The sequence below is a fragment of the Benincasa hispida genome, chromosome 11, assembly GCF_027475165.1.
Source record: "Benincasa hispida cultivar pf3 chromosome 11, pf3_genome.v1.1, whole genome shotgun sequence".
In the NCBI taxonomy this organism is placed as follows: domain Eukaryota; kingdom Viridiplantae; phylum Streptophyta; class Magnoliopsida; order Cucurbitales; family Cucurbitaceae; genus Benincasa; species Benincasa hispida.
Genome location: NC_143488.1, coordinates 61,044,175 through 61,064,566, shown reverse-complemented (window position 1 = coordinate 61,064,566; position 20,392 = coordinate 61,044,175). Strand labels below are relative to the sequence as shown.

At 31.9% G+C, this 20,392-nt stretch overlaps 2 protein-coding genes and 1 long non-coding RNA gene across 3 annotated transcripts; 1 reads left to right on the top strand and 2 right to left on the bottom strand.

Annotated features, from left to right (window-relative positions):
• The first annotated feature begins 202 nt into the window (after nt 1–202).
• On the top strand, nt 203–3,071 carry LOC120091396 (transcription factor IIIA-like). Its single transcript, XM_039049402.2, has 6 exons — nt 203–353; nt 817–951; nt 1,739–2,024; nt 2,113–2,351; nt 2,466–2,609; nt 2,698–3,071. The coding sequence occupies exons 2-6, from the start codon at nt 817–819 to the stop codon at nt 2,836–2,838; spliced, it is 945 nt and encodes a 314-aa protein (XP_038905330.1). The 5' UTR covers nt 203–353; the 3' UTR covers nt 2,839–3,071.
• A 69-nt stretch (nt 3,072–3,140) lies between these two features.
• LOC120091397 (putative aquaporin PIP1-4) lies at nt 3,141–5,545 on the bottom strand. The gene is made up of 4 exons (XM_039049403.2): nt 5,159–5,545; nt 4,462–4,757; nt 3,720–3,860; nt 3,141–3,459 (listed from the first exon to the last, which is right to left on the bottom strand). Exons 1-4 carry the CDS (start codon nt 5,484–5,486, stop codon nt 3,367–3,369), a joined length of 858 nt encoding a protein of 285 aa, XP_038905331.1. The 5' UTR covers nt 5,487–5,545; the 3' UTR covers nt 3,141–3,366.
• A 9,861-nt stretch (nt 5,546–15,406) lies between these two features.
• LOC120091610 (uncharacterized) lies at nt 15,407–20,043 on the bottom strand. The gene is made up of 2 exons (XR_005485752.2): nt 19,859–20,043; nt 15,407–15,700 (listed from the first exon to the last, which is right to left on the bottom strand). It is a non-coding gene; the product is annotated as an uncharacterized LOC120091610 (long non-coding RNA).
• Nucleotides 20,044–20,392: the final 349 nt, after the last annotated feature.

Here is a 20,392-nt window from a genome sequence, read left to right as displayed (position 1 = left end):
ATCCATATATATGACTCAACACCTAAATCCAGACATATAAACTCATACCAAATAACTTTACATCCAAAAACAGACATATAAACTTTGACCAAATAACTTTGCTCTTCAAATAACATTTTTATAGTTTTTATCAAAAAGTGTTTTAATGAAAATGAATTTTTTAAAAACATTTTTTCTTCTAAAACACGCCCCACTTGTATCATGTATTATTGGGATTGCCAAAAGTCGTCAACGTAGCTCATTGCCGCCGCATTCTCTTCCCCATCCTCCTCTCTGCCGCTGGAATCATACACGGCCACGACAACCGCCACTTCCGCAGTAGCCTCTCCATCTCTCAGTCTCTTGTCGTTAAGGTCTGTCCAAATCTCTTTTCTTTTCTGTCCTTTCTTTTGGTTTCTGCGCTTCAATCAACTTCAAAATAGGGTAAAATTTAAATCTGGCCAATTTCAATTTGAAACCAAACGCTTTCCAATATTTGAGAAAACAAACCGAGGGTTTGTGTTGTGTTCTGTATTCAGACTTCGGTCGAGTCTAGTAGAGCTTTGTTCGTTTACATCATAATTGATTGATTTGTTTGATTACGTATCTTGATCTGGATTTTGATTTTCGTTTTACAATGATTCGAAGTTAGCCAATAGTAAATTCATGTTAGGAGTTAGTGTTTGTGTTGTGAACGTAGATTAGGGCTTTATCCTGAAGTTGTACTATCGTTTGAAACTTTGAAACGAAGATTTTCTACCTTTTACCAAAAGGGTTCTTAGGGAAGGTAAACTGTTTCTTTGAATGCATCATTTATTCACCTGATTCCTATTATAGATGGAGAGCGGAAAACCGAAAGACGATGCAGATGCTAAGGCAAAAGGCAGAAAATCCAATATTTGCCAGGATTGTGGCGTTGATTTCAAAAAGCCTGCTTACTTGAAGCAACATATGCAAAGCCATTCCTTCGAGGTATTTTAATAATTTTCCTATAAATTGTACTTCTTTGGTTTGAATTGCTTGAGAGATATTGATTCAAAAAGCCTGCTTACTTGAAGCAACGAAAATGCAATATTTGAATTGCTCGAGATTAGGAGGGCCCAAGTACCTCGAACACTTGGTTTGTTTTACATTTCCGTTATCTTTTATAGTTCAATATATTCGGGTTCTTCAGTATGTTAGTTGGTTATCTAGATATGCTTGCTTTTGGGGTTTCTATCTTCTTTACAGTTCTCATCTCATAAATGGGTTTGAATTATGTGCTTGCCTTTATTGTTTACATGGTTGTCTTAGGTTGTGTTCTCAGAAGTAAAATTTTTCTTTGATATTAGCAGTCAATTTTCACTGGTGGCTCTTCGACTTTGGCCATCAATTTTATAGTCATTTATCAGTTATTATGAATTATTTAAAGGTTCTTACAACGAATTCCTTCCTATCTATTCCATATCTTTTTGCATTGAAGGTGACTAGTTTTGCAGGAACAACTCCATAAATTTATTAAAATAATGTGATCTGATCCTGGATATCTCAGCGTGAAGCATTGGATCCCACAATAAGAACTCCAAAATGCACGGGGCTGCACTTTTCTTTCTTGATTGGATCAGTATCAGGTTGGGAGACCTCCTGAGAAGCTCCTTCAAGTGGGCCTCGGTCGCGCTACTGTAACTTGAGGTTCGAAGTCATTTGAGAATGTTGGGAAGAGGGTTTTTAGTTAATAAATTTTAAAGTTGACCAATTTTATTGAATTATTTTGATACAGAGGCCATATATTTGTTCAGTAGATGGTTGTCAAGCTAGTTATAGGAGAAAGGATCATTTGACTCGCCACCTTCTCCAGCATCAAGGAATACTATTCGAGTGTCCAATTGACAGTTGTAGCCGTGAATTTGCATATCTATCCAGTGTAAATAGACACTTGAAAGAACTCCATGAAGATAATGCTCCTCCTGAAGTTGAATGTCAGAAACAGTTTGTTTGTCCAGAGGATGGATGTGGAAAAGTCTTTAGATATGCATCTCGACTGCAAAAGCATGAAGATTCTCATAGTTAGTTCCTATCTTTTTTATTTGCTCTATGTCTTGATTGTTTGATTTTGTTATTCATGTAATATTTTAAATTTTTACTATATGGTAGTGAAGCTGGACTCAATAGAGGCATATTGTGCTGAACCGGGTTGCATGAAGACATTCACCAACAAGCAATGCCTTGCGGCACATAGACAGTCCTGCCACAAGTACATAAATTGTGAGATTTGTGGGAAGAGAAAATTGAGAAAGAACATCAAACGACATCTACGACAAGCGCACGAGAGCGAAGGTCCACAAAAGACAATTCAATGCACACATGAGAGCTGTAGTAAGGTTTTTTCATCAGTAAGTAGCACAGAGACTACTTTTAGCTGAGCTATAAGGCTTCCCAATGAATGTCATTATTTTTATTTTGACTGGATGGATATTTGATATGTTCCCTTGTTGATAATGTCACAGATTTCAAATCTCCGCCAACACATGAAAGTTAAGCACCTAGATCAAAAACCTTTTGCATGTGGCTTTTCTGGTTGTAGCATGAGATTTGGTTACAAGCATGTCAGGGACAATCATGAGAAAAGTGGCTACCATGTTTACACTAATGTAAGTTTGCATTTAGAGAACTTTATATATTTATGTACACTTGACCTTTAAAAAGATTATCTAACGTGCTTGTTACTCTGGTAATCAGGGGGATTTTGAAGTAGCTGATGAACAATTCCGCTCAAAGCCAAGGGGAGGACGAAAAAGAAAGTGTCCAACCATTGAAATGCTTATACGGAAGCGGGTTACCCTCCAAGCATGCGATTTCATGATGGATGAGGAATGCTAAGTCTTCTTTTTTCTTTTTTTCTTTTTTAAGTATTTGAACTTCTAACTTCTTTAGATCGTGGAGACATGCCATTAAGGTTTGTTTGCTTTGTCTGTAGGCGCCCTATTAGTAAGAAGCCTCCCCATCTTTGTTACTTATCCATGTTCCCGGCGAATATTTGGTGGATATCCAATGTATAGAATGATAGAATCTGTATGTATATTATACCTCCAATGAATAAGTTTCTGTCTGAACATAGCATAGCTGAAAATTCATATCCAACGTCGGATGGATATTAAGAAAAAGGAAAGGATACACTTGGATTTTAAAAACTCGTGTAACACCGTCATTTTCACAAATTTTATTCATTATTAACCAAACATACTAATTTAATTCTACATTTAACAAGAGGGAGGCATTGGAAAAGAGTGATAACTTTATCTTCGAACACAATTGACTAAGGGGAATTGGCAATTAAAGTCGCATAATTTGAAATTGGAAGCATAGTTTATAAATAAAAGCGTCCATAATCATAGGATTGAGATGATATCATTTGGACTTGAATGGGATGGCTCTGATCACCGTCTGATGGTAAAGAGCCGCAAGTGCAGCCCCGATCAACGGCCCTGCCCAGAACACCCACTGCCCAAGACAATATCAACTTTCAGTAACTAAACATGGGAATCGAAAGTGAGGACGTTGTCTAATTCTAATTTTAAATTAATACTATACTTTTTTTTTCAAAGATATTGGATTAAAGCATGGGTAGAGGAATCCAATCTTTGATCTCGAAATTGATAGTACAAGTACTATGTTAGATGAACTAGACTTATTTTGGTATTATACACTTTAATTAAACTAAAAACTTTGAAAACAGATAAGAATGGCTGTGGGAAGCTCACGTGGTCATGCCAGCCTTGGTGGCGGTTGTAAATAAGGGCGGCACCGAGGCTTCTCGCCGGATTAATGCCAGTTCCGGTGATCGGAATGGTGGCTAAATGCACCAAAAACACTGCAAACCCAATCGGAAGAGGAGCCAACATCTGCACAACAATTATATGTATATTTCATATAAGAGTAATTGTATTAGGTAACATTTTTAGAGATAATAATTAAGTGTATTATAACATTTAAACTTTTAGGGATAACAATTAAGTGTATAGTCACATTTTTAAAGAATTACAAATATAGAAAATCTATTAGTAATAGACACTATCACTAATAAACTTTTGTAAGTGACATGACCTATCATTGATAGATTTCAAAATCTAAATCTTGTTATATCTGCAAATTCTTTTGCATTGTATTATACTTTGGATATGATTGTTATACTTGTAATTGCTCTTCCATATAATTAAACTTGTTTTTCGTTAACATATGATTTAAAGCTAAGGATTAAAATCCATTTGATTACCCTTTGGCTTTTTAAAATATAAATTATAAAAACTACTTAAGTGTGTCATGACTTTTTTAAATATAAATTATAAAAACTACTTAAGTGTATCTTGTAAGGGTATTTTAAATTCTAAAAAACATACTATGTTTTTTCTTCTAGAGAAAAATGAAAATAGATAAAAGTATATTTTTCAAAAATTAAAATTAAAAAAAAAGAGTTTGATGGTTATCAAATGAGCCCAAGCTTACAGGAACGTGGGAATCTCGGGCATTTCGCTTGGCATCGGTGGCTGAAAAGACGGTGTAAACAAGCAGAAATGTACCGACGATCTCAGATCCAAGGGCAGCTGTTGTAGAATAGCCTCCATTAACGGTGTTGGCGCCGCCACCGAGCCTTTCGAAAGGGCCGTTTTCGAAGGATTTGACGACGGCGGCGCCGCAGATGGCGCCAAGGCACTGCATTATAATGTAAAACACTGCCCTTGTAAGCGATAGCTTCCTTCCCAGTAGTAGCCCGAATGTGACTGCTGGGTTTATATGACCACCTGCGCTCATCGCAATTTTACATCATTTGATGGAATTTTTCACAAATTATTAAATCATTAAACTTTAAAACACAGCTTTGTATTTTATGATTCCAATATATATATATATATATATATTCTTAATATGGGTTTGATGGCTGATTTCAGAACTTGATGGTTTTAATTTAAACAATGGTGCAAAATGTGTTTGATTTTTATATGTTTTGAAAGGGTGTTTGGTAATATATTAATTTTGAAATTTCAAAAATCAAATTTGTTATGTTCAAAATCATTTCAAAACACACCTTTGAACACTCAAAATTAATTTAACATTTAATTTCACCAATTTTCAATTAATTCAATTTATTGGTTTTTTTCTTCTTTTTTTTTTTTCAAGTTTAAGAGTAGTAAAGAATAATGACCTGAAATACCAGCAGTGCAATAGACAAGAACAAAGATGATTCCACCAAAGGCCCAAGCAATGCCTTGGGCTCCAACAGTAGAGCACTTATTTGGAGCTCTGGCCACACCCATTATTGTCAATACACTCACATAAAGAAACAACAAACTCCCTACAAACTCTGCAATCCCAGCCCTGTAGAATGACCATGACCTTAACTCTCCGCCCTCGAACAGTGGCGCCGGGGCTGGCTCTCGGTAGTCCTTCCGAGCTGCCGTCCCCATCGCCTGCCTCTCTTCGAACCTGTTCGCTCCCACTCTCACATCTTCTTCTTCTCTCTCGACCTCCATTTTCACTCTCAAAATTTTAAAAACAAAAAAACTCCACAATCTTGAAAATACACATAATGGGAATTATAAACATGAGGGGATGAGTGAGACTGACGGTGGTGGGGCACAAGTTTGCGTAACTTTCATGCAAAGTTTGTTACCTTTTTTTAAAAAAAAAAAAAAAAGAAAAAGAAAAAAAAAACTCAAGTTTAATTTTTTTTTTTTTGGAAGCTAAAATAAATTCTTAAATTTTTAATTATATGTTGAATAGGTGAATGAATTATAGATTTGGTGTCTAATAGGTTATTGAAAGTTTAGACTCCTATTAAAGATTGATCTCATTATATTAAGAACTTACTATATACAAAATTGAAAGTTTGAGTAACTTAATGTATCAAATATTTTTTTTCTAAATCAACTACTTTTTGTACAAACTTAACCGACACTAAATTTGTAATTTAACTTTTTTTTTCTTATTGTTATTATTGCATTTGATTTAGGATACTTCTCAATTTGATACACATCATATTAGTCTGAATGGTAACTCATAATTTGATCTTTTTTTTTATCCTCTCAACATAGCCTATCTATTTTCTTTCAATTAACTAAATAATAAACATCAATTCATAGTTACATGAAAAAAAATGTCAATATAGTAGAAACTATATTTGGTGTGAGATTTGGTTATATATAAGGAAACAAATTGAAATATAGCCTAACCAGTGGACTTAAATTTGAAAATTTTGAGATTGAATAGGGAGTGAACCAAATTTGTAACCAACCATTTAACTTTGAGAAGGGGAAAAGAAAAATTGAAGTATGTATTATCTTTCACTCTTGATTTGACGATATATTGCTGACCTTCTAGGGCTTTACAATTTTTCTACTTCAAGCTACTTCCGAGCAATTATGCAACAAGCAAAAAGTTTAAGTCTTGTTTAGTGATCATTTGACTTTTTATTTTTGTTTTTGAAAGTTAAATCAATAGTCACTACTTCTGCCTCCAAATTTCTTTCTTTGTTATCTGCATTTTACCAATGATTTAAAAAATTAAACCAAAATTTGAAAATTAAAAAAAATATATTTTTAAAAATTTGTTTTTGTTTTTGAAACTTTGCTAAGAATTTAACCATTGTACTTAATGAATATGCAAATCATTGTAAAAAAATTTGTAAAAAAATAAGAAAGAAATATGTTTAACTTTTAAAAACCAAAAACAAAATATGGTTACCACACACTTAGCTTCAACAACATTGCACAATTTATTGAGAAAAATAAATTAAAAAAAGTGTATTTTTTTTTAGTTTTTGAGTTATCAACAATACATGTGTTAGATAAGTTTTACCATCCTAATTTCAAAAAAAAAAATGTCATAAAAATTTAGATAAGTATTGCAATCTTAATCTTAAACTAAAAAAATATTACCATTCATACGTGAATAATTTTCAGGTAAAACTTGTTAAGGAAAATAGTTTTCACATATTTTTATCTTGAGGAAATTGATAAGATTTCAAAGTAAAAACTATATTAAACTATATTTTTATTAAAATTTGTGAATTTTAACACAGTTATTGACTATTTTTGTATTATTTAAATGTAAATTTGTATGTTATTGAAATTGACCTAATGATCCAACATTCCATTACTTTCAAAAGTGAAGACTATCTCTACAAACCATAACATCATTTTTGCATGCTTTGTCTTCACACTCACATGCTTCTAAGAAAATTTTCTTGGAGGTTACATGACACAAAATTGTTCTAAACTAAGCACGTTTAATTTTTGAGTTCGTATGATTAAATCATTAAAAAGGAAAGTGTACCTTAGCTTGTTGATATATGTAGTAACTTTGGGTTCTTTTCAACTTTTCTTAACCATACTTATATATCATCGAAATTAAAATTTAAAACATGTAACCTAGAAACTAAATGAAAATTTTAGTGGGCAAGGGAATTTTTCTCCAAATCTTAAAAGTGGAGAGAAACTTAAAAGTGGGATTTGGGCACGTGAGAAATGCCCTTCACCTTCACCCACGAATTTTGAGATCTGAACAAAACTCTCCATTCTTCTGATTATTTGACTATTTTTAAATTCTTTTTCCAAAATTAATTATTTAACCAATTGGTAATCAAGAGGTTAGATGAGGTAAAATACCATCTTATCCTCTGCATTTCGAGCCGTCATCTTTTAAATCTCACATTTTAGTCCTTCTCCACTCCATAAATCTTTTAAAAAAAAATCGTGTATTTTATGATTTTCGGGGGTTTAATTTTGAAAATATGATTTTTAAATAAATTAAAGTGATTAGCAACTCGTCGAATTAGATTATTTCACACTTTCAAATAGTATTTTAAATAGTTTTCATTAAAAAGAGTAAATAAAAATGAATTTTTTGAAAAAAAAAATATTTTTTTCTTCGACGAACTCTTAAAAGGCATTTGAGGTAAAGAGTTAGTTATTATAGTTCTAGGTTATTATAATTGAGCTATAATAGTTTGTGTTTGTGGTATTGATTATTTTAATTTGGATTATAATACTGTGTTTGATGTGTAAATATTTGAGTTTAAAAAATAGTAAACACTGTAACAAATAATAAAAAATAATGAATGTAAAATAGTAAGAAATGTAACAAATGGAAGTTTTGAAATAGTGTTGACGGAAGTATTTAATATAGTAAGACGTAGTTATTATAGTTGTAGGATAGTCTTTACTCCAAACACTCCCTTAGTTATTGATAATTTTTCTTAAAAAACAATGGGATTTCTTTTATAAATCTTGGCAACATATTTGTGAGTGCCTTTTGTTGTAGAATTTATTATTATTATTATTTATTTATTTATTTATAATATTAATTGAATTTGAAGTACTGATTCTAAAATTTAGTGGATGTACAAGAAATAAATTGGTCAATTCTGCATAATTTTACAACATATTATGGAAGTCTAAGAGCCTTAGCTCTTTTTTGCTTGGATTTTGTCTTGACCCTCCAATGATAGAATTAAAAACTATTATGGAAGGAATTGAAATAGCAGAATTGTTGGACTTCTCAAATATAATTCTGAAATCTGATTGTTTAGTGGCTATAAATATGAGATTTTAATGCAATTTCTTTTCTACATGTTAGCAAAAATTTGAATTTAATACCTATAAAGCTGCTAGGGGAGCTAGATGTTATAGAATATCATGTGTTTGATGTAATAATTCTAAATGAAATTATGTTTTAGAAAAATGGCTGAACAATTTTTTCTTTATAAAGATGCCAAATGAATAATTCTAATACTATTTTAACATTTAATAATATACTAAAATACTTCTCTTGTCAAATCCCTACAATTATAGTATATTCAAACAAGCTAAAAGAAGATCTAATAAACTCAACCACCTCAAATCTCGTGAATTTCAATTTTGAATATAAGTAAATAAAACTATTTAAAACAAGTAGCAAATCTAATCTATTTGATTTAGTTTAAAAAACAATATCTAAAATGATATCACAAAGACAAAAATAATTTAGAGCAGAAAATCTAACAAGCATAATTAGAAATTAATAATATCTTGTATTCAAAATAGCTATTAGATGAAGTTTGCCTCATACTAAGCCAGACAAATATCACATAAAAATTTTGTTGTCACATATTAAAAGCAACTAAAATCTTTGTTAGTCTAAATCATGCAAATATATTGTAATAGCTTAAATCTAGATAACTTAAATCCGACATACATACCTTGTAAGAACTAAAATAATTTATCAGGTCGAGTCATGCAAATGCAAATACTTTGTATTAATAAACCATCAGTTGAACTACACAAATACTCCGTACTACAAACCTAAGTTTTCTATGAGACTAGTGGAATTAGGATATTCCAAAAGCAACTTGGTTACAATCTAAACTATCCATCCTCTCCCACTATGTCAATGGCCTTTTTTTACGGTTTATATATTAGATTCATCAACATCAAATTTACTCTTCTCTTTCACAACCTCTCATATTGCCTACTCCCACAATTCTTCCATAGAAATATCAATTATCATCAAATCTCCAATTAATCTTTTATTGTGAGAGATACAAACACCTAAAATCAATCTAAATCTTAATGTAAAAGAAAAAATACGTTGTATATCTTAAATTAAATATGTTATGAAAATATCAATTTAATGATTAAATTATCAAGCAATGTGTCATGATCATCTAAAACAATAGATAGATATAAATTTTGTTAAAATATTACTACTACTTGTTTTATCCGCCTAATATTTCACTTTTTATAGGTAATTTCGAAAAGTATCTACAAATAAATATGGTTGGATATTTATTTCATCTTTATGAAATATCCACAAATTCTACGTGAAAATTTATTTAAATAAATCTACTAAATTAGTGGAGAAATGAAATCAAATTTAGCGGAAGGGCCTAATATAGCAGAATAGCCATAGCACGGAGTTTTCGAAAACTGGCCAAAATACAAATTCGGTGTCCACTTTTGGTCATTTCGTACCATTTCCATTGGGCCTTTCCCATTGTAAATAAGACATTGTCTATTTCTATTGCCCAATAGACTTAATGAAGTATTTCTTTAAGAATAAAAAAATGTCAATTAAGTAGAAATGAAGTAAAAAAATCGAAATAACGTGGAGGAATTTTTACATAAAACATCCTCTTTAGGCCATATATTTAAAATATATCTTTTAATTTGATTTTTTTCAAAGAAGTCTTTTAGTATTTTTTTGGACATATATTTAAAATACATTTAAAAAATGTCATATATTTAAAATACATCATGTCAACTATATCATATATAATTGAACCAGTTTAATCATATCATATATAATCAAACTCCCTTTTGTCAATTTGGATACTTTAAACTGACCCAAAAACTAATTCTCAACTTGAATCCATTGAGCTACCACGGGGACCTTATGGACCTGTAGCTTGAAGCTCCAACGGTACGTAAATAGCTTACTAAACTCTTTAGTCACAAGATCCACAATCTGTTAACTGTCGGGCACTCCACTAAAGACCGACAGCTACACTCTTCTCACTACAGATATATTTATGTGTCCATCGGATATAACCAGTCAACAGTACGATAACCTTCACAGATGCTCGTAAGTACAGCTGGGCCAATTTACCATTTTGCCCCTATAGTTACATCTAACTTCTTAAGTATCACTGATCCCTCTGATGAACAATACATCATAGTCCTACTATGAGTGAACACCTCTCGGGCCTTGAGAAGGTGTGTGTCGCTACATCGTTCAAGCCCTGGAATCAACCCTTAAAGGAGCAATCTATCTACTTACACCTGCTTTAGGGAAGGAGTGAATTACATCTTGTGTAGCTGAGTTTCCAACTCCCCAATCAGACGAATCCCCAAAGTGGTAGGTTTTAGTTGGCAATATGGCCACTTGCACCCATGCAAATCAAAGGACCACCCTAAAAGGTAGGAGTTCCCACCTCACTCATGATTAAGGTCGTGTTACCTATGGTCATCTTAGTGAAATGAATTCTCTGTCATGAACGGCATTATATAACGAGACTAAACACTTCGTGGTCCAATCTTATACAAACTCCTTTGTATAGGACACTCCCGCTCGTATGTCTCCACATAAATGATCAGGATTAGACCATATGTAGCACGTCACAACACTTGTAACTATCTACAAAGTGGGCCGCATTCGTAGTGTCATCAAAATAAGGTTTCCCTCCTATATCCATATATCACTTAAGGCATGATCCACTTATATGTCTCCACATACATGCTTAAGTTACAACAACAACTAGGGATCTTAGTTTATTGGTTTGTAGTAAATGCAAATAAAACATCTCATGTTTCATAGACAACAGCGAAGAAAATATCTCATATTATTACATCACAAGTATTTGTTCATATAGGTGTTTACAAACTACAGGAACCGACGAGAGTTTAGGGCATCAACCCCAACAGCATATGCCCTTGGAGTTTATAAAATATATATTTAGGGTTTGAGAGGTATCAGCACGCAGCGGAAGTGAACAGGATCCATAAGCGCTCTAATTCCTTAATTTTGGCATAAACGGAAACATGTTTAAATAGAGTTTAATGGGTTTCAAGAACATATCTTTGAAGAATCGTTGAAATCTTGATTTTCAGCTGCTAAATCCTCTAAATCTTTGTGCAGACCACCATAAGATCTTCCCTACTATTCTCTTGATGCTCTAGATTGAGTTGTGTGACTCAAAATAAGTTGGAATCAAATTGAATTTGGAGAAAGCTCACTGCAACAACCCATATGAAGAACACTTTCTTCTCATGAATTTTCATCTAAAATTCTTTCGGTTGCAACCTCTCAAAATCACTCCAATCTCTTCAATATATTGCAGACTATCATGCAAAGAGATTTGCTGCATGGGATACAGCTCATGCTTGGAGTAAATGAATGTTGAAGAAGTGGGTTTCATTGTGAGCAACTTTTGAAGATGAAGATGAAAAACCATTTTTCGTTTTTTGTGTAATTTTCTATTTCCAAAATCTATTTTTGATTTTAAAATCATATTTTATTTCTAAAATCAAAATTTATTAATTTTACAAATTAATTTCATAAATTAATTTTATAATAAAATTAATAAATAATTGTTTAAACAATTTAAATAATTCTAATTAATTTAATATCAAGAATTAAATTAATTTTTACACAAATTTATCTTCATATATTTAAATCATATTTAAATATATATTCTCCAATTCCATTTGATTCTAATTTGTATGTTTCAAATCAACTTATCACACTACTCTAGAGCTAATCCATTTCCAAGCTAGTAGGGAGACCTCATGGACCTACAGATCATGGGCTCCAACGATTCAAGATTAATCAGTTAAACTCATTAGACCGATCTAACCCTCATTCGTTAACTAATGGGTCACTCCACTAAAGCCCATAGTTGAACTCCCCTCGTTTTAGATATATTATGTTCATTCGATATAACCATGATTAGTAAGTTAACCCTTCACAGGTTGTTCGTAATAACGGTTGGGTTAAATCTCTATTTTACCCCCGAAATTACCTATTGTTCCTTAAGTCCCCACTGATCCTCTAATGAACAATTGTTTTGTGATCTGATCAACAAAACCAAGTCTCTCTCAGACCAATGAGAGGGTGGGGCCCTTGTTTAAGACCAGAAATCAGCACTTAAGAGAACAACCTCTCTATTATCCCTAAAGCGGGTAGGAGTGAATTCCATCTTGCACCCTATGTCCCTAGCTATTTATCCAATCTTAGGAGTCTTATTAAGCCGACGCTGTTGAGTCAACCCTCACCTATGCAAATCTAAGGGTAATCTCAAACAAACAGGAGTTCATAGTTAGCTCAGGATTAAGGTCAAGTTACTTAGGTTATCGCTTTGAAATAGTCGGTCTTAGACAGTAAGTAGCGTAATAAAGTAAAAGTGACTCATTTCGTGGTCCGATCTTGTACAGACCCTTTTGCACAAGGACACCCTCACTGCTCATGTCCAACATGAACTAATTAGGATCACTTCGTTTGTAGCACTTTACAACTCCTTGTAACAACTACAGAGCAAGTTGTATCCAATAGTGTTACTAGAATAAGGTACCCAACCTTATTCATATACTATAGATCATTTTGACTATTTAATCGAACCTGATCCACCTTTATGTCTCCACATAAAGTTCAAGTACTCATCCAATAGTCAAGGTTTATTGGATTTCTTATAAGCAACACATCAACTCAATAACACCTTTATTGAATTGTTCAGATTAAGTTCCATTGTTTACATACCCCGAGTTTTAGGACAAAAAAGCCAACATAAAAAAGGGAAAAAAAAAGAAAGAAAAGTTCTCCTCGGTCTTGGTGCAATGGATTTGTATAGGCGATACGAACAAAGTCCATCTTCATCTCTCCATCTTCATATGGGATTTATAACACACAACCTTCCATCTTCATCTATTATTTTTCTTTAGCCACGGCCGCCACGGATCTGTATAGGTAGTTGAATCATGGTGCACGACACAAACGAAGGCAACAAACTGTGAATGGGGGAAAGAATCAACGAGAAGACGACTAGCAGCTTGCGTCACCGACCAAAAGTCGATGATGATGGAAAACGGTTGATGAACGAGGACAAATGACCGATTTTGACAGGCAAATGACTATTGAATGAGGATGAATGGCGCGTGGCGGACTGGAGAACGACGGTTGATGGCTGCGACCGAATCCGATGGGCGAATGATGGACTGGTGAATGGTGACATCAACGGTCGGGTGAATCCGACGGGTGAACGACGACAGCAAAGGGTGTGAAATCGCCAAAAGGAGAAAAGAGAGGGAGGAGGAAAAAAGGGGAAGTGGAGGAGTCAAGGATTTTTATTTTTTAAAAAAGAAACATTAATGGGCATGAAACCTTAAGCCTGTGCAGGGAGAGAGATAATCACAGTTATATATGTGTGGGACCAAGGGTTAAATTGTAAATAGTCACTGACATTAGTGGAAAAACAAAATCTAATAGGCAGTTTTTTTATAAAAAAAAAAAATGAAATGATAAATACATATATATAGTCCTTATTTTAAGGTCTTTTATGTCGAAACCCCTAACATGGGTGTGTACGTTATGAAGCCCAAATATCAAGCCTAACAATAGGTGCGTACCTTACTGGGCTCACATCGCATTTCTAGGCCCAAATTGATTCGGTTGAGAGCTTACTGCTCTTACATCGACTATCAGGCCGAAATTGATCAAAGCCCAAGAAGCCACCACGTGCAAGAATTTTCCAAGGAGAATCCCACATTTTTATTTCTTTAAAGAACAGAGAGACGAAATGAGGAATAAAATATTTGAAGTTATAAAATAAATAAATAAGATACGTTTGTTGATATGTTTGACCTTTTGAATAAATAGAATTAAGATTATCAACTTTCATATAGGATCTTTAGTTAATAACCACTGAAGTTTCACTTTACTAAATTAAACAATAATAAATCGTTTACCTTTAATAAAGCTATATACATATATATATATATATATATATATATTTAAAAAAGGGGAAAATATGGAGTAAAAAATAGCGTAAAATGTGGAAAGAAGCTCAATTCCAACAGAAACCTGTTGGTCTTCCAATGTCTGCCATATTCATCAAATCCACAAAATCAGGAAGAAGAAGAAGAAGAAGAACCAGTGGAGACATAGACAAACTGTAATGCAGTGCCTAGCCAGAGATATGCTTTTCTCAGGCATTAAAAAAAATAAAATAAAAAATAAAAAGCATTTATTTGTTGACCAAAAAAAAAAGGAAAAAAAAAAACACCCACTATACATAACCACCATATAGTTTGTTTGGATTTATTTAAGTTATCGTTTCAAACATGTTCATTTAATAATGTTTTAGTTTGAATTGTCAAAATAATAATAATAATAATAATGTTTTAGTTTGGACAAAATTGAGCATTTTGAGATGTGATGTTTATGAACCGACGAAAAAAAACTAAGACGTTGAAATTATTTTTGTAATGAAATCTTAATCATAAACTAAATAGCTATTTAGGCGCCGTTGGAAGGTAAATAATCAGAATTTAGATGCTTGAAATTATATATACTAGGAATTATAAATGTCTATCTTTAGATTACCATGTTTGTTTTATCTGAGAATATTTTGATAGGTGTGTTTGTCGTAACATTTTTACTCGTGAATGTTTTAAATTTACAATAAATTTCAAGAATACCCTTACAACTATTTATTACTTTATAATTAATTTGATACAATTTGAATGTATATAACATATTTATTTTTATCAATTTAAATTTATTTTAAAATTAATACAATTTATATTATTTTTATATGTTATTTTTCTCAATAAAATAATAAATAAGATTGTTTATAAAATAAATATTAATTTGAATTTGAATTTGAATTTGAATATATTGTTAAAAAATAATAAGAGTGATGATATAACTAAACATATATGATATACATGGTTGACAATATTTATTTGAGTTATACATACATATATACATACATACATATATATATATATATATGAGGAATGACAAAAAAGTAAAATGGGAATGTCCTCAACTCGGAAATTTGGAAAACTCATGTTTTAGGAGGACATCCATAACTCTCGAGATGCCCTCCATCCGAACATCCTAGGATGCTCGAGAATCTTCAGATACTGAGGCATTTCACAATTCTACAAAACAAACACGTTAATCCAGATGACCACTCCATGGAAATCTAGGATGCCTGCAAAACAAACGGTTCGTTAAAGAAAAATTGTGGAGACCCAGATTGGAAGTTGAGCTTCAAAAAATGAAATCATAATTAGAAAGGAAAAATTATCTTCTTTGCATTTGGTCCGTGCATATTCAAAATAATATTTTTTTAGTTCTCGAATTTTTTAAAATATGTACAATTTTATTTTACAATTGAAAATGTGTGCAATTGGTCACCAAGTTTTCAAAATACACATTTTTAATATCTGAATTTTTAAGAACATATTTAAAAGATCTAAATAATTATACAACTGTTTTTATGGAAAAGATAATTATGTGACATTTATATTGAAAAAAAAAATTTAAGAAAATTATCTCTTCCTCCCATAATTTTTTGGGACAGTTGCAAATATAGTAATCATACCATAATTACCCAAATTATTAGTAGATATAGCATAATGCAAAAGAATTTACAAACACAATAAAATTTAGATCCAGCTCTCAGAGGCTATAAAATATTGCTATACACTTAATTATTAACCCTAAGAGACCGTTTGTTTTTTGGAAATGTAGATAACCAGATTCTTAGATACCCGAAATTATATATATTAGGAATCATATATGTCCGACATCTTTAGATACCATGTTTGTTTTGTAAAAATATTTTTTTGCAAATATCTAAGAATATTTTGATAAGTGTGTTTGTTTTATAGCATTTCTACTCGGGAATGTCTTAAATTTACATAAAGTTCAAAAAATGCCCTTACGACTATTTATTACTTTATAATTAATTTGATATAATTTGAACTTATATAACATATTCGTTTTTGTCTGAATTTATTTTAAAATTAATACAATTTATTTTATTTTTATATATTATTTTTTTCAACAAAATAATATATCATAATTTATGATTTTTTATAAATTAAATATTAATTTAAAGTTAAATTTGAATATATTGTTAAAAAATAATAAGAATTGTGATATAACTAAAAATATATGATACACATGATTGACATATTTATTTTAATTATATAGTGCAAATGAAGTTTAATATATATATATATATATAATAAAATAAAAAGGAAGGATAAATAAGTAAAATGTGGATGTCTTCCACTCTTCAGATGCCGAGGCATCTCATAATACTACAAAACAAACACGGTAATCAAGATATTCACTCTATGAGAATCTAAGATTCCGTGAATCAAACAACCCCTAAAAGTACTCCTACAACAATTACCCTACATTTTTTTTAAAATTTAAAATTTCATATAATTAATTAAAAAATTATTTATGAACTTAAAATTTGAAGACTAAAAATATATATTTTGAAAATTTAAGGGTGAATCACATGAATTCTTAAAAATTCGAAAACTAAAACTATATATTTTGAAAACTTAATAACAACCGCTTTCATTCTTCAAAACTTGGAGACTAAAAAGTAACTTTTCTAAAAAATAATAATAATAATTAATAATTGAACATGTGATATATTATAAAAAGTAGGACAAAGATAAGATTTTAGTTGATTGAAACAGTTTATTAAGCTGGATGCTTTCTGCTCCAGATTCGTTGTTCTCTTTCAGCAATGAGTAATACAGGTTTGGCCGAAAAGATAGTTTTGTTATGACCCGAAACCGAAAGACAAACAAAAGGGAAAGAATGCAAAAAAGAAAATTATTTTTTTTAAAATAGAAAAAGGATTCAATAGAGAGGTCTGCACGTGCATAGATGATTAAAAAGCTTTTCCCTTTATCTTCCTTTTTCCAATGAAAATCAACAAACTTTTTTAAAAAATAAAAAATCTGCCTAATTTGATGATCTAATTCATCTATAATTCAACACTTCACTTTACATTTCCCTTCAATTTTAAGGCCAACAAGAAGAAAAAGGAGAAGAAAACAGCAATCTGTGCTTTCTTCTTTCATTCATTTTAACCAAATAAAAGGAATTATCACGTGGGTTGAGACATTCTCAGTGCCCACTTTAGCTAAAAAAAAAAAAAAAAAAAAGAGACATCAAAATTTTTATTGAATATAAAATGTATCATAAAGTCAAAAAGATACCCACAAATTCGGTGGTTCATGTTGATTTGAAGAGACATGCCCATTTTGATTATCCTTAACAATACCACTAATTTATTTAATTTTTCAAAATCTAAATTCCTGTTCAAATTAATACATAGTGGATGCTGAACTAACTACCCCATGTCTCCTTCACACTGATTGACATCCAAAAGCTTGTTTTTTTTTCGACCAATCTTTTCTACCTTTATCTCAAATCTATCTTAAATTTCTCTATTTCTCATCTATCTTAGACTGGACAAAAACTTTTTAACTGAACTATATGAAATGAGAGAGAACTAAATTAACTAATCTAACAATGGTGATTAGGTTTAGGATTAGTGTATTTTGATTGGGTTATTAACAGAATGGACATTTAGGCAGCTATGGATTGGCTAAGAAAGAGGAGGGCCACGTGAAGGAAAGTTGAGGTTCTACTCGAATGTCTGTCTTTAGAGCTCCCCTCTCTCCAAATTATTTGATTGAACACTCACTAGCTGGCTCTTAGTTTTAATACAGTTTAGCTCTGGAAAGCCCCACCGAATTAATGCTGGACGAACATTAACAAACAGTACTGATTGATCTAAGGAATAGTTTCTACTTTTTTCTTCTTCTTCTTCTTCTTCTTCTTCTTCTCCTTCTTCTTCTTCTTTCTCTTCAACGAATTGTACAATTAAACTATCAAGTGACAAAAGGATTGTGATTCGAAATATGACGAGAATTGGTAGGAAATGGGGCCTGTGTAAGGTGAGTGTGGGCTCTCCCCTTTTGGCTAAGCAATATTTCAAACACTTGGCTGAGAAGAATCGGCACCTACAGCATTTAACACAAGAGTGTGCATTTTCTTGGACGCCTGGCCTATTGAGAATTGGACCCATTGGCTTAGTAAAGAGAGAATGGGGTCCTTATCTTGTTTCCCCATTTCATTCACACATGACAATGGCCTCTCCTAATTTGACTACAGAAGAAGCTAGAAATGGGGGTTATAATTCCCTGTGGAGTAAGCATCCCAAACTAGATGTGTATGAATAGAAACTTGAGCATACAAAGACTTGGGGGGTTTGAAAGGGAGAAGGCAAGAGTTTTTTATAGCCATATAAATCCAAAGAAAAATTCAAAAAGAGTCTTTGAGATCATCATGACCCAACATATCAAACAGGTGGCAGGTGGAAGACATTGACAAGATTGATGGCAACAAAGTTTTTTGGGTTTACTTTGGCCATCAAGTGTTTGGGAAAATTTACTCTATGGTTATCACCTCACCACCCACTTATTAACACATTTCTTCAATGGACAAGGATGTGCAACAAACTCCAGTCTAATTAGACAGATAAGAGACAGATCATATTGGTATGGCAACTTGCAACAACAAAATGGTAGAGAGACTCACTCACAAAAACAAACACCATCATCATCTCAATCAAAACCCAAATCACTACTTTTCAACAAGATGCTGCAATGCACGATAATTAAACCTTGTAAAATATAATTTTTATAAAATTAATTTTTTTTAGCAACATGATGCAAGTACTGTCATCACCAAAAATCAACTCAAGTTCAGCTTGTTAGTCATATTATGAGTCCAATTATCATGACTAATTAATGTAAAACAAACAACAAATCTTTAAGCTCATCATTAAGCACTAACTACCTAATTTCAAAACCACCCCTCATCTCAAAATCTGACTAATCATATCTGACAACTCTGTTTTCTAGCGACACACAGTCGAGAAAAAACATATTTTTTTTCCTCCTCGACATTTCATCAAACACCTAGAGTGCATCAGACAATTAACGAACAAATGAAGCAATTTGAAGGGTGTCGGAGGGGGGTGGCAGCCACTTTATCGGCGTGCGTTGAGGCCGAGCTCAAGTAAGCTCCATCCTCCCTCCCCCGTTCAAAAAAATTAAATCATGTGGCTTATAACATGCCCTTCCACGCTTTCCAATGGCCACCAGGCCGTTGCCCACATGCCTATGTATGCTTAAAGTTAGGCATCTGACATTACTTCCAATCAAACTCATCAATACTTTCTTTTTCAAAACATTTTTAATCTCTCTGTAAAATATACATATCTATGTAAAAAAATTCAAAAGAATTCTTCAATTTGTAGCTTACTTACATTACACAAATCAATTGCGGGGCCATGTCTTCTACCGCTTTCCTCGCATTTAATCCTCCCAACTTTTCTTATCCTATGTGGGTTTTCATTTGAGATATGGAGCAAATTGGCTGTCTTTTTAAGAAATCGAAGAGTGGAGGTTGGATTTTGGAACGCCCGATTCTCTAAGGAAAAAGAAAGCGCCCCAAGTATTTTAACTGTTACACGATTTCGTTTGACTTTGACTTTTAACTCTTTCCCATCAAAATCCTTAACATTGTAATTCTTGAGTTTGACTTTTCATCAATTACCAAATATTCAATCTAGGGTTTTATTTTATGGATTTATCACTGGATTTTGATGCAGAAAGTTTTGGCGGATTTGCAAATAGAAATTTGATAATAATTTCACACAAATCATATTGGAAAGCTTAAAGTATCGTTTTCATTTCCAGCTTTCGAATTTGTTTGATTTCTTTTCATTCGTATATTTTTAATTGTTTGCACTTTAAATCCATCTTAAATTTAGTCCCACTATTAATTTATTATTGATTTC